Source organism: Grammomys surdaster, unplaced genomic scaffold, assembly GCF_004785775.1.
Source record: "Grammomys surdaster isolate TR1022 unplaced genomic scaffold, NIH_TR_1.0 130, whole genome shotgun sequence".
Classification (NCBI taxonomy): Eukaryota; Metazoa; Chordata; class Mammalia; order Rodentia; family Muridae; genus Grammomys; species Grammomys surdaster.
Genome location: NW_021604588.1, coordinates 23699698 through 23715331, shown reverse-complemented (window position 1 = coordinate 23715331; position 15634 = coordinate 23699698). Strand labels below are relative to the sequence as shown.

The window sequence follows — 15634 nt, the reverse complement described above, 5'->3', positions numbered from 1 at the left end:
ACCCCTTACACTCTGCTCCTGTAACCAACCCTAATGAAACTCACTAGGCCACTTACACACACAATTAAATAAATAAAAATATGAGAGGAGAAGGGCGCTAGCTGGGAAGAGGAAGTTGGATCGGTGGGAGTGAGATTTAGGGAGGATATCAGAAGAGGATAGTATCAAATATCCTATGTATACGCCTGAAAATGTCACAATAAAAACCACACCGTTAATGTGTTAACAACAAACATATTGAATACTGCTGGGTATGGTGGTGCACACCTTTAATTACACCACTAGGGAAGCAGTGACAGGTGGGTCTCTCTAAGTTAGAGGCCAGCATGGTCTACCAAGAGAGTTCCAGCCCAGCAAGAGCTACATGGCCAGACCATCGTCAAAATACAAATTAAAAAAAGAATAGCAATGACACTTTGTTAGACCTTAAAGGGACTTCAAAGTGGAAAATGCTGCCATGGTGGTGTATCCCTTTACTCCCAGCACTCAGGAAGGTATCTGTGAGTTCAAGGTCAGCCATGTCTACAAAGCAAAGTCCAGTCAGGTCATACAGTGAGACCTTAAATCTCACCCCTACCTCACATGGAAAATACCTGGTCCCCCTGGGAGAGACAAGTAGAGGATACAGCTCATTTCCAGTGTTTCTACTCATCAAACAGATTATAATCTTCTGCAAAGCATAAGATATCTAGAGTTGCATATTCTCACCACAGTGAATTGTCTTTCGGCTGTAACTGTGGTTCTTTACTATACCTAGTTAAATTTCTGAGATCCCTCAAGCTTTAGACTAGGTTCAGAATGACATAACTGGTTCTCAGGCCTTCACACTGGTTCCAGGGCTTGCTTACACTATTGGACCCCTGGTGTGGGGCTTTCAGGCTTGGATTAGGGCCTATAACATTGGTTCCTGAATGGTCAGCCTATAGATTTGGGCTGGAGTACTCTCCTGGCTTACCTGCATGTCCAACTAGCGGTCTACAAAACCCTGGGCCTTCTTAGCATCCATAACCAACTGGGGATCCATAACTAGTATGTTCTATTAGCTCTGTTTCTCTACAGAACCTTTGTCTTTTAAGACAAGGTTTCTTTGTGTAGACCTGGCTACCTCAAACAAAGATCCGCCTGCCTCCTCTTCCTGAGTGCTGGGATTAAAGGTGTGTGCTACCACTGCCCAGCTTGGAGAACTCTTAACATACTACAGTAACATGTTTTTCACGTAAAACTGTTTACATGTGAAGAAATTTGGCATGTCGTGTAACTAGAGGCTGAAGATCTGCTGGGTTTGAAAATGACTCACTCACCTCACATCCTTGACTTCACTATAGAAGCAGGACCAGATCTGTTAGGTCTACTTATTCACCTTTTTATTTTTAAAAAACAATTGTTACATGTATTTGCATCTGCATGCATACACATATGCTAGAGTACATGCGTGTGGAGGTCAGAGGACAGCTTATAGCAATCAGCTCTCTTCCACTGTGTGGGTCCAGGTGACAAGCTTGGGTTATCAGGTAGAAAAAGGAGCCGGTAACTGCCGAGCCAGCTCTGCAGCCTCAGACCTAACTAAACATCTGAAATTAGAATGTATGTGTAACCTTCCAACTGGAAACTAGAAAAAAAGCATTAAGTTCTTCCTCTCCTCCTCTTCTTCCTTCTCCTTCCTCCTTCCTTTTCCTCTTCTTCCTCTTCCTTCTTCTTCTTCTTCTTCTTTTTTTTTTTTTAAGGGAAAAGCAGAAGCCAGAAATTCAATGGTGAGAAAAGTCAGGAAGACGTAAGAAGGAATGGGGGAGGTAAGTTGGTTAAGTTGGGTAAAATGAATACTCAGGAGGAACGAGAGAGCAAGGCTGCCAGCACTAGAGGAGCCAGAGGACGAACACTCACTTTCTGTCAGAGCGACACGCTACCTTAGCTCACAGGTGACCTCACACTCCTTATGAGAGACACCTGGGCCTGGCTGAAGGTGGTCCAGCTCAGAACATGCACTCCTAGGACTAAGTGGGTAGCACAATAGAACTAGGACACTATAGGTACTGGGAAAAACTGACTTAAAACTTAGTGCCACATATAGAATAGCTGACTCTTACATGTTAATTCTAGTCTGACACTTACCTCATTGTTAGTACATAAATTTAAAGCTCACTTTTAAATTACAGAGGAAAATATCAGAACATTGAAAATAAAGACTATATTATTTGAGGATGTCAATATCCTTGATTACTAAATGATATGCATCTAAATATGAACCCAAACTCCTACTTTTGTGGGTGGTCTCTTTTTTCAATTGATTGTTTTAACCTGAACCTCAGAAGTTCAATTAGAAGTAAAAGTCTCTCTGCTGAATGCCATCTGCATGGTACTTCCTGGCACAAACAACGTTTTATGACATTGTTTTCTGTATGCTTTCCAGTTTTAGAGATGTTAATATGAAAAAATATGCCTTATAATTTATGAAACGTGGTACATAATTTTTCCCTTTTGGATGGTCTTCAAAACTTAATTTTGATAATTATAACTCTCAAATAAAAGATGTACAACTAGAGAATTGTTCCAAATCTGTCATGCACATTGGCTGCAGGACGGCTACAATTTTAAGTTTGAGATAGACTGGAAGGAAGTAAAGAAACTCATCATGCAGATTTCTGGGGTAGAGGAATCAACCTGCCCATGTTTGGTATATACAACAAGAACAAGAAAAGCACAGAGTGGAAGGAAAAGCACCAGTGATGAGGTCAGAGGGAAGATGCCAGACAAACACTGTACAAGCTCCAGGCTTTAGATGGGACATCGTATTATCTCAGCTACAGGCTGATATAGCCTAGATTTCGAAAGGATCATTCTGGATATTAGATTGGAAATGCATGGTAGAGGAATGTCTTAGTCACTGTTTTATTCTGTGAAAGGGACACTATAGCCAAGGCAACGCTAATAAAATATTTAATCTTGCTTACAGTTTCAGAGGGTTATTCTATTACCATGGTGGAGAGCAGACAGGCATGGCACTGGAGCAGTGGCTGGGAGCTTTACATTCTGATCCAAAGGCAGAGAGTTAGACTCCGGGCATCCTTCACCTCCAGTAACACACCTCCTCCAACAGAGCCACACCTCCCCCAACAGAGCCACACCTCCCCCAACAGAGCCACACTTCCTAATCCTTTCAAGCAGTTCACCAACTGGGGACCAAGCATGCAAACAGATGAGCCTATTAGGGATGGGGCAGATATTCATCATTGAAACCACCACGAGGGACGAAGGTGAACACAGATAAGCCAATAAGCATTGCATATAGTTATTCGGAAGGGCTAGAGTGATGGTAGATACTGCCAGAGTGAAAAGAAATAGCCAGACCAAGATACATGTGAGAATTTAGAAACAAAGATTCCCTGACCACATGGATATGAAGTGTGGAGGAAAGAAGAGTCAAAGATGACTCCAAGACTTCTTTTGTTTTCACCTCATGTGTATGTGTGTGTGTACATTCCCCATTATGTGGACACACGTGTGAGGATGCATGTGTGTACATGTGGAGGCCTGAGGTTGATGTCATGGTTTCCCTCGATCACTTTCCAATTTGCTCAGTAAGGCAGGGTCTTTCTCCAGAACCAGAGAGCAATGACACTGTCAATCAGGCCAGCTAGTGTGCTCTGGGATCCCATCCCCCTCTCCCACAAGCTGGAACTGCACGTGGACTTTGACCTGGCTTTTATCCGTGTGCTGGGGATCTCAATTCTAGTCCTAAAGCTTGAACGGCAAGTCCTTTTAACTATGGAGTGATTTTTCTCCAGCATCTCTGACACTTCTTATCTGAAAACAGGAGAGTGGGCCCTGCCACTGATAACAGGAAGGAAAGGTGGACATGTGGACATTTTTAGAGAAAGCCACAATTCAGTGGTAGAGATTACTGCTGGTATACTAGTGCAGCATTCTGGGTGTCAGATATAAAGTCATCCAAAATCAGTACCTTCTATTTCTCCAGAACCAGACACCTTAAGTAAAGCAGCTGGATCATAGAGGTTTTAAAGAGTACTGACAAACTGCTCTTCAAACTGTATGCTACGACCATGTATTAATGTATTAATGCCCCTATAACCACACTGATTTTACCCCATCTTCTTTGGTTGGATTTGTTTATTTAATTTTATGTGTATGAGTATCTTCCTGAGTGTGTGTATATGTGTACCACACGCATGAATGGTGCCTGTACAGAGTCTTCAACATTTTCTTCAAACTCCTCAGTATAGGTGCTGTGAACTCACAAGTGCATTTACTTCCACATTGTCAATTAATGGCACCAAAGCCATTAGTTTATCCTTTATGCACTGATATTCAATGTTTCCTGAGTCACGCAGATTCAGACAGTTTAATCTTTTCATTGATCTCAGTTTGGCCCTATACAGCCATGTTGATAGTAGGTTTTTTCTTCCCCTCTCTTTCTCCATTTCCCCCCCTCCCTCCCTCCCTTCCTCCCTCCCTTCCTTCCTTCCTCTTCTCTCCCTCACTTTCAGACAGTCTCATGAAGGTCAGACTGCCTAGACATTACTCCACGGCTGAAAGTGAACGTGTGACTCCCTTGGCTTCACCCTCTCAGGAGCTGAGCCCTGCATACATGTGTCACCAAGTCCAGCTAAACTCATTCCCATACTATAATTTTGCTTTTTGAAGTTTGTTCTGTTTTGGGCAGTGATGAGAATGAATGCAGGGCCTTTGTTTTGTTTTGTTTTGTTTTAGGAAGATAAAAGCAGAAGGGAAAACCAAAATAACATATTAATCATAAATATGTATATATTATATTTAGCAAAAAAATTACTAAATACAACGCTCTGTTTTTAAGTAATAGAAATTTTTCTCATAAATAAAAATTTGAAAATCACTAGTTATATAGATGTAATATTAATATTCTTTATACCAATGTAAGGTATGCATATACCCTGCATTAGAACTACTGAATCAGGCAGTTCTATTGTGAATCACATAAGGTTACAACCTTACTGTCAGTATGTAAGATCAAAGCTATCATCATTTTTAAATGATTTTTTTAAATTTAAATTTTTAAATTTTTCTGTGCAATGTTGTGTCTGTGTGAGCGTGTTGGATCCCCTGGAACTGCAGTTAGATACTTGTAAGCTGTCATGTAGGTGCTGGGAATTGAACCCAGGTCCTTTAGAAGAGCAGCCAGTTCTCTAAACTGCTAAGCCATTTCTCCAGTGTCCAAAGCTATCATCTTTGAATTGTGAATCTTTTTGGCTTGAACTAGCTATTAGTTTTGTTAACTAAAAAAAGACCTAAAGCATATAAAGCATATAAATGCTAACATCCATATGCTTTTGCTAAATAGTTTTTAACTTTAATTTAATTTAATTTGAGAGACAGGGTCTCTCCATGAAGCCCTGACTGTCTGGAACAGGCACTACAGACTAGGCCTTGCAGATCACTAGCTATGTAGCCCCTCTGCCTCCTGAGTCCTGGGATTAAATGTGTGTGCCACCACGCCCAGCCTGCATACTTACTTATCTTAAAGTGTTAAGTATTTCTTTCTAAATTAGTTCCCCCTTAAAACAAAACAAAAAAACCCAAAACAACCCAAAAAAGTGAAATTAAATTCTTGGTCAAGCTCCCAAACAAAATGCTCTCTCCAAAGAGTCCAGTGCTCTAATCAAATCAGGCATGCAAAGCAATGCCTGCAGCTAGGGATGTATCGGGAGAGCGGGAGAGCGCTAGTCTGGCAGGCCTGAGGCTCTGCCTTCCACCTCCAGCAATGCTTCAGCCTTCATGTCTCTTAAGCCAACATGCTTAAAGTTTCAGTTTTTCTCAAGATCTAAAAAAATTAAAATATAAGCTAATTCTGAATAAAAGGCTCATCATTTTTAACACATTGTCCCATTTTGGAATAAAGCAGGCATTTATTTATACTAAGTATAGGGGTTATTTTTGCTTTTACTCTTGCGAACATTTTACTCTGCAATTAAAATTTAATCTTGTTGCAAGGTGTGGTGGCACATATATTTGATCCCAGCACTACAGAGGGAGAGGCAAAAAAACCACATGACATTGCTTCCAGACGGCATTCTTTCTTTCTGGGTTTGGTTTCCCTTGTAATCTCTTTACATAACAAAAGAGAAAGGGACCTAATTCCATCAGTTTATATTTTTTAGACACACACACACACACACACACACACACACGAACAAAACCCAAAACAATCAAAGAAAACACTAGTGAGATGGAATCAGAATAATGAAGGTTTATACTCTTGCCTTACGCATGAACTTCCTAATTTGTTAACATAAGTCACACAATGCACTCACCTATATTTTAGTTACTCCTCGCCCATCAAAAACTAAAAACTGTAACATTTTGGTTGTAAAATTTAAGCTTCAAGTCCTCCCATCTGTATTTAAAGAATGCAGATCAGTAATATAAACACATATGCAAATATGCATCTGCTTGTAGATCTGTGTGTAGAACCTGGGCAGTTCCTTCTATTCTGGGGCCTTTATGGTAACTGTGCCCTCCCTGAGGTTTGACTCCTTAATCTCAAAGTCTGCTGATTTGTACTCAGGTCTCTGACAAGCAGAGTAAAGCTAAACAGCTTATAAGGTGGCCAAACTGTGCATGGATCGTTCACGCCAGGGAAACATCTCCATGCATTTACATAAAGCTCCCTCAAAACGTATATAAAAGAATCCTTAGAAGCAAACACAAAATGTCCACTAATGCCTTTGCTGATATTACGCAGTAGACAAGAGAGTAGTAAGATGAGAAATGTTACATGTGGAGGGTACAGAGATGCTCAGTAGTGAGAATCACTTGCTACTCTTGCAGAGGACCTGGGTCCGCTCTCCGCACCTACCTCAGGCAGCTCACAATCACTTGCCTTTTCCAGCACTTGGTGCCAAGTGAGCCTGGCAGAAACACACACACACACACACACAATTTAAAAAATTTTATGGGTGCAATATAACTCAGTTATCTAGAAAAGCATTCAGAAATATAATGAATTATTTTGAAAATTTTTCATTTCTATTAATATGTCTACTTAACACCTGTGAGTATATTTATCCTTGAGGAACACTGGTTTTAGAAATCTTTATCATCAGTGAAAATAACTACTTCAAATTAATTTTCATATTAAAAATTCAGCATAAGAATGATTTTTATTTCCTATAAACATGAACTATGTCAGTATTTCCACTGTCTGGTTAAGTTAAATATTAAGATTCTTCCTGTCCTGAGGTAGCTGTATTAGCCACACACGAAGTTACAGCACTGACCTGTAATGGACATGAGTGACCGTCGGTTTCCTGTACCCCAGGATCCAGGTCTGAATGTCTATTGGTTCAGCTTTGGGATAAGCTATGGTTGTATCTATTATCCACTGGAGGCCTCTTGATTTGCATTCTGAAAGTAAAGAAAAAGTACAGTTGGGTGAGGTTTCTGTACCTGCAGCACAGAACTCACTTAAGCAGCTCAAGCATACTCATGTGCCTTTGTTTTGAGAAAAAAGGTGGACGCTGCTCCTGCTGTTCAACAGCGCTCTTAGCATAAAATGAAAGCATCTTACTATAAAGTACATTACTTCAGAACAAACAATAGAACACTATTATTTACTTCACAAGCTCATTCAAATTTTCAGTATAATTATACAATAGCAAGGTCTTATTATATATTATCACTCCTACACAAAAAACCCTATGAAAGGCCAGAAAGTAAAGCATACATCATAAAAATGAAAAGCAGACTTCAAAACCAAACCAATAAATGTAAACAAAACTTATGATTTACCATATTAATACTTAGGGGACATTTAAACAAATTTGGAAAAACAGAAATAAAATAAACTCACACATACATTGTTTTTGATTACTGTTGGGGGTGGGGAAGCTTCGTCAGTTTTAGCAAGAGTCGCACCTTAATAATGTTCCTCCCCTGCCCTTCAGAAGGCACGATCAGCAGCCACCACTGTGAGGACGGGAGAGCTCTGCTTACTCTGCTCCTTCACACTGTTTTTGTTTCCAGCAATGAGAACAAAACCGAGCAAGACTGGAGAGGGGATTCTCACAGAGAACACTGGCTTTCAGTGTGTTCAAGTGGGATTGTCTGTCCTACACGTGAAGTGTCTAGAATCATTTTCCAGTCTGAGTCTAAATTATATTAGGAGTCAATTACTTCTCCTTGTTAGAAATTAAAACAAAGCCAGGCAGTGGTGGCGCACGCTTTTAATCCCAGCACTTGGGAGGCAGAGGCAGGTGGATTTCTGAGTTCGAGGTCAGCCTTGTCTACAGAGTGAGTTCCAGGACAGCCAGGGTTACACAGAGAAACTCTGTCTTGAAAAACCAAAACAAACAAACAAATAAATAAACAAACAAAAAATTAAAACAAGCTTTAAATTCCATAAAAGATTTTGGAGTAACATTCTGTCGGGGGTAATTTTTAAGAAGGAACAGTTTTCTCTGAGCATAGTGTCTCAGGCCTGCAGCTGCAGCTCTCAGAAGACTGCGGCAGGAAGACAGGATGGTAAGTGGTTCAAGGCGGTTGGATTACATGACTTGGCCTCAAAAACCAAACCAAACCAAAGCAAAAGCAATCAAACAACATGAACTACTGGACAAAGAGAGGGGAGAGAGATAGGTTACAGTAAATGTGGTAAACTTGAGAGTGCAGATGACAGCTCACGGACAGGCAGTGTAAGTTCTTTGAATTCTAGGTTTAGAGATCCTCATGATGAAAGGAAGAGTGAAAGGCCCAGCGGAGCTCAGTCCAGCATGAGTTACCACTCGGAAGATCCCGGCACTACTAAAAGTAATCAGGCAGAATATCATTTCGATATGCGCCTAGAACACACATTAAAAACACAAAGGTAGGGTTTGTGTTTACAGAGGATAAGTACTAGTGACTATGGAAACCAAAGAAAACAATGGAAAATATTAAAATAGAAGAAAGCAGAATACTTTTCAGGTATTCGGATGACTTAAGATTTAAATATATTGAATTTGTGGCTATCTGAAAGAAGTCTTTTCTTCATTAGCAGGCAACTGCTATCACAATTGTCCTTTGAGATCCAGCCCACTGCTGGGCACTGTCTGGGTGGGCTGTGCAAATAGCAGTCCTTTTCGTTGGACTAATCCCGTTTGGAAGACCTTCGCTCGCAGCTTTGGCCTGCCTGACATTGCACACTGTCTCTCCAGCAGTGAAGCTGCTCTGAACTTTGCTTTTCTATTAAAAGATTCTTTCAATTTGCCTTTTTAATAGATGATAAAAGATTAAAAAAGCTGACTGCCAAGTAGCTACTTGAAAAAAGCAAGTGAAAGGGAAAATGCAGAGCAATTTCATGGGCATTATTTCTACATCTGCTCTGCTCAGAATCTGAAAATGTTTCTGAGCGCCAACCATTTCAACATTTATTTAAATAATACTAAAGAATTCTGAAATGCTATCAGAGAAACAGGCCTCAGGACTCTCCTTTAGCTGCTTCTCAGAGAGCCCTTGTAGCAGAGGTGTCTTGGAGGAGGCCGCTTCTGCGCCTGCACAAACAGCTTCTGAGGCTCACCTGTTCCTTAGGAGCCGCATCACTGAGTGCTGCTTGTTCTTTCTTGGCTATTAAAACAGTATGTGCTCATTATTTTAAAATTCTGGAGAATGAGCCACAACGTTACAGCTCATGGGACAATCTCTGCCAGCTGCTGGTATCTTCCTGTCACTTGTTTCCTGCTGTCTGATGGTTAAGTTTGGAGTTCCCATTATTTCCACAAGACTTCTATGTTGTCCCTCCCCCACATACCTACACCCTAGTGTAAACACTTTGTCAGGCAACCCAAACTCTCCAATGCATCATTTGTGTGGCTGTGGTATGGGAACTGCTTGTCCATTCTCCCTCTGGCTGCTTTATTATAAGTATACCTGTGACAAGTTTCACTACCTATATGCAGATTATGATTATTTATTTTTGGCACAAAGCCTCATTTTGCAGCTCAGGCTGACCTAGAACTCAAAGGTAATCCTCTTCTTCTTCTTCCTCCTCCTCCTCAGACTCACGGTACTAGATTTACTGGCACAAGCCATTGTGCCTGATGTAGACTGCTTTTATTTAAAAATTATTTGTAGTAGAATGACTGAGTCATTTATTAATACTTTAAGGGTCTTAATCAATACTGCCAAATTACGTTAACTTTGTTGTCTATTAAAAGCAAAGAAAACATTCTCCAGTAACTTGCATCATTATTGGCAGAAATCGCACTAAGTAAGAACAGGCAGGCGGGGAGACATCTTTGACCACACACTTGTAATTATTTTAGTGCATTATTGTGAATATCAACTACTTTAAAGAGAAATCTGAAGAGATTATAACTTCATCCTCTCCCCGACTGTCAATTCTAATTGTTGAAAGTTATTTTAAAAGAATTGAGCCAGGCTTGGTGGTGTAAAACTTTAATCTCAGCACTCAGAAAGCAGAGGCAGGCACATCTATTTGAGTTTGGGACCAGCCTGGTTTATATAGTTCTAGGACAGCCCAAGACTACATAAAGAGATCCTGTCTCAAAACTCCAAACCAACTAAACAAACAAAAAAAACAAAACCAAACCAAAACAAAACAAAAAAAGAATTAGAACTCTAGAAAGCATTTCAGTTCAAACAAGACAAGCAATGCTAAGGTACCCTACCTAAGCCTCTAGCGTCTCCTCCTGCTGGGCTTCCATTTTCCTGCCGTGCTACAAGTGCCTTCAGAATAATGTTTGTTGCCCCAAACCTTGGCAAAGTGACATGTGTAAGAAATGGCAAGTTATTTTTCTTGGCAAATGCCTGGCTTGTTTCTCTCCTCTTCCTGAGGAAGCCCCCTTCAGGAAACAAAACAATCCATTTTCGATCTCTGCTCCTGTAATTATGTTCAAGGTGCTTCTTGAGAACCAGCAGCTGTTGGTCACGATAGGCTCTTCCCTGGAAGGTATACACACATAGTAAGGACAGTTGAGATTAAAATACCCCAAGATCAAATAGAAACAACTGCTTCAAAACTAGAATGCAATTGTAGGATAGAACAGTGGTTTCCTAAGATATTTCTCTTTTTGAGTGGAGTGGTAAAGGGGGAGGAGCTATTCAAACTTATACAAAGGAACTTCTTCCTGGTGGAAAAGCAACTTAGCAGTTTGGTGCCCACTTAGTGTGGCCAATTACAGTTCCAACCCCAGAAGCAGGGGAGTAACCAGGAGAGCACATGGAGAAGTGCAGGGTAAACGCCATGGGTGATGGGTTTTAGGAAGGAAAATATAAGAGGGATGAAAAGGATCAGGGTGAGCAAGGCACGCGATGCCAGGAGGTAAGAGCTGAACAAAGACCTGCTAGATAACACGAGGGGAGAATAAGCCACACAAGATGAAGGCAGAGCACTCCAACTGACAAGAGTCAAAGAAGATACAGGCCACAGTGGGAAGACACTTGACATGCTAGGGCCTGGAGTGCGAGCACACAACTTGAATCCCAGTACTAGTTGGCAGAGAGAGGTGGATCTCTATGAGTTCAAGACTAGCCTGGTTTACCCAATGAGTTTCAAACCAGGATTGCACAGTAAGACTATGTCTTACAAACAAGGAAACAAAGAAACAAGAGCAGTGCCCTAGTCAACAATGGAGGAGACAGACAGTGGTAGGTGACAAAAAGCAGAGACCAGACAGAAAGGGACTAAGGCATGATGCTGAGTTTTACTGGGTTTTTTTTTTTTAATTAAAAAATGTGTGTGTGTGTGTGCGTGTGTATGTGTGTACATGTGCATACAATAGCCTGTACTGCACTATGTACACCACTGTGTGTGAGCATGTGCACACAGTAGCCTATGCACCACTGTGTGTGTGAGCATGTGCACACAGTAGCCTGCGCTCCACTTATGTACACTACTTGCCTACAAATGCTCAGGGAGGCAGAGGGTGTTGGATTTCCTCCAAATAGAGACATAGGTGGCTGTGAGCAGTCTGACTTAAGTCCAGGGAACCAATCTCAGGCCCTCTGTAAGACCAATATGGATATGAACTGAACTATCCAGCTGCCACAGGACTAAGCCTTAAATGCAAAATTGCTGGATAATTTTGAGCAAAGAAATGTCATAATATTACTTATATCATAAGTAGTCTTTTTTTTTTGTTTTGGTTTTTCGAGACAGGGTTTCTCTGTGTTGCCCTGGCTGTCCTGGAACTCACTCTGTAGACCAGGCTGGCCTCGAACTCAGAAATCCACCTGCCTCTGCCTCCCAAGATAAGTAATGTTTTATCTATACAGCAGCCAAGTTTTACTGATTTCTGTGATGACGAAAAAAAAAAAGACCATTGGGTAAGTCAGGGAAATCCTGCAGTAGCCAACAATGACAATGCTCAGCCACACGTAGGCATGAGGAACAGACGCATGCAGGGAAACCCCTGGAAGCAGAGGGGACAAGGGCATGAACTGGATCTTAGCTGTGAGAAAGCATGACATGGAGGCTGGAAACAGACAGCAGACAAAGCTACTGGAAGGCCCCACCCTCCAGTCAGCATCAGAAGCCTCCTTCCTGTCAACGCAGGCCAGCCAGCACAGTCACAAAGCTCCTTAAAGTAGGTGTGCTTCCAGTCTTCAGATTAAATGTACCACAATTAAAAAAAAAAAGACTTTTAAAGCTTACTGAATTAAGACTATGATTAAAAAGTATAATTAAGCAGGTGACTCATACATTTAATCCCAGCACTTAGGAGGCAGAGGCAATCAGTTCTCTCTAAGTGAGGCTAGCCTGGTCTACAAAGTGAGTTCCAGGATAGCCAGAGATATTATACAGAGAAACTCTTTCTTGAAAAATGAACAAACAAAAGCAAAAAAAACCCCAAAACCACCTTGTCCTCTTTCTTCTGAGAGAGGGTCTTACATGTCCCAGGCTGGCCTTGAACTTGCTCTGCAGAATGACTCTGAGTTCTCTACCCTCCCACTTCTGTCTAAAGGGCTAGGAACACAGGCGTGAGCCAACACATTTGACTAAATTAACATCTTTTCTAGACCCTTCACTCCCATGTTATAGAAGCTTTACTCCTAATCTCCGAGAGGACAATGTTGTTCTTTTAGAAATTAATTTTCAGTTACTTTGAAATAGTCTGTATGGCTTCAAAACCTTGACTGCCATTAACTGAAAAGATTTGAGTACACATTTTTTTCATTTTTACACTTCAGAGCACACTGAGAGTTTAACTTCTTGATGCTCACCATCAACATCAACAGTTACACTTCCCAACTTCAGTCATCTCCTCAGACTTTACCACGTAAGAGGACCAGCTAGCCTTCCCACCGGACCCTCCACAGCTGCTGATCTTTCTGTTGCTCACTCTTGTGCTTTCTACTTGCTTCTGCCTTATGCCGTAATTTGTGGTTCCTCAGAACAAGATTCATCTGGTTTATCAGGTATTCATTAAGAACTTCTGTGCACAGGACCATACAATCAAGATTAAAGTTGTTAAGTACATGAACATCGAGTAACCACGGCACTGGTATTTCTCCTCTTTGGAAGAAGGAAGTGTGTGGTACTCAGTGGGTGTGAGAATGCTGCCGTGCAGTGCTGACTGGGGAAGAAGTAACCATTCTCTCGCCTACGGGAGACTATTCCTTGAGTTTACAACCCTTCCCAACTCATCTCCAGTCATTTGATCCATATACCAAATATTATATTCTCTTCAACATTTTCTGGATCAATAGATACCTGATGTACTCATTTGGGTTTCTATGAATTTCCCCATCACTTCCTATTATTATTATTCTATTTATTTACTATTAATAATCTCTCTGCTGGTAACTACGATATCTTCTTACCACATAGCAAGGTACTTAAGACAACAGTAACAGTAGAAGTCAGATGGTGGCAGTGTGCTCATGGTAAGATGCTGAAGGCAGCAGGCACTGTTCATGTGGCTCCTACAGCTTCTTGAGGGAGCCCACCTACTGTTCTCATGTGAAGATGAGGAAAAGGAGCATTTCATTTGCCAATCCACCCGGCTTATGACATGAAGAGCGCGAGTGTGGCAGGTGCTTGGTCATGTGTGTTTCAAGTGAGATTGAAATAAATGTTTACAGAGCAAAGACTCAAAGGAGGAGCCAAGGCCGGAGAACAAGGTCTACTTGATACTCAGCCCAACTAGTTTGTCATACCACTTTTTCCATAATCAACATAATCAATCACTTTAACTGTCTGAACACTGAAAGAACAACGTTCGTCACTCACCTGTCTTATAAAGAAGTCTCCATGAATAAGAGAGACAATTCCAAAGTTTGTATACTTGAAAATATGATCCATCAGCCACATCATCTGAGCCACAACCTGAAACATTTAAATCAGACATGGTTACTTCAGTGTTGGAGACAAGAAACTTGCTACACTGTTGCAGGATATTTGATCACACTGTGAACCCTAATATTGTGTTATTTACTGAAAAAAGCTGTTTCTAGTTGTGGTGTGGCTCAGCATGAACACCCACTTTTAATTATGTCCAAACAATGAAGGTAAAGTTAGTTTGCAGCAGGAAGCAGCCATGTTTGAAAGTGATGTGTATTTAAGCGGTAGTCAAAGTGAAGAATCAAAGAAAGGTTTGATAGAATAGGTGTCTTAGTTTGGGTTTACTGCTGTGAAGAGACACCATGACCAAGGCAACTCTAGTGCCACTACCTAGGCCTTGAATTCAAACTACCATAAAAGGATATATTCAAACTACCATAAAAGGATATGTCCAATTCTCACAAGGAGAAACTATTTAAGGGGCAATGCAGAGAGAAAGGAAGAGGTGGTTTTGCAAAAAGACATGTTGCAGAGAGAGACAAAGCTAGACATTGGTAAAGACAAATAATGAGAAGGAGCCAGAAGATTAGAACAGATTGCCAAAGTTAGTACAAGGCCAAACAGAGCAATTCAGGAGAAGCTGAGAGAAGCCAGATTGAATCTGTCAGCTTGGAGCGGAATTTGAGCCAGAACAATTGAGTTCAACCAGCTAGGCAAAGTTCAGAAAGAGCTAGAAAGTGTGAGCTTATTCAGCAGTAAGTCTCTAGGCCTAAAACATTCTAGGCCTAGACATGATTGTATGGAGGCTAGAAGCTTTGAGGATTAGCCCTAGGTTAGCAGACTGAAGCAGTAAGCCTCAGGGAAGACAATTACAACAGAGTAAAAAGTACTTTTACACTACACTCTAGCCAAGCCTCCATAATCATCCAAGCTTCCCCGCTCCCCCACTAGGGGGGTGGAGGGGTTGTGATAGGGTTTCTCTGTGTCCTGGTTGTCCGGGAACTCACTTTGTAGATCAGGCTGGCCTCCAACTGAGAGATAAGCATGCCACTGCCTCCTCAGTGCTGGGGAATTAAAGGCACACACCACCATTCCCAGCTCATCTAAACATATTTTGAATTAGTGATGAAGTATATTTTTTCATTTATTTTTTATTCTTTTGAGAATTCCATATGAATACTGCGTTTACATAAGTACCCATCCCACGTCTTCCAGTGACGTCCTCTTCAGTCATTGTTGTTACATACACATGTATGTATATAAACCCAGCCTGCTAAGTCCATTTAGTGTTGTTATATACACATGTATGTATATAAATCCAGCCTGCTAAGTCCATTTAGTGTTGTTACATACACATGTATGTAC

The 15634-nt window shown here is 41.1% G+C and overlaps 1 protein-coding gene across 1 annotated transcript in view; it reads right to left on the bottom strand.

Moving 5' to 3' along the window:
* The window catches only part of Lpgat1 (lysophosphatidylglycerol acyltransferase 1), a 67634-nt gene that overhangs the window by 13711 nt on the left and 38289 nt on the right, over window positions 1-15634 (bottom strand). The window contains exons 4-6 of the mRNA XM_028760845.1: window positions 14219-14314; window positions 10656-10929; window positions 7269-7395 (exon numbers count right to left, since the gene is read on the bottom strand). Coding sequence (XP_028616678.1) covers window positions 7269-7395; window positions 10656-10929; window positions 14219-14314 — 497 coding nt within the window. The remainder of the gene's footprint in view (window positions 1-7268; window positions 7396-10655; window positions 10930-14218; window positions 14315-15634) is intronic.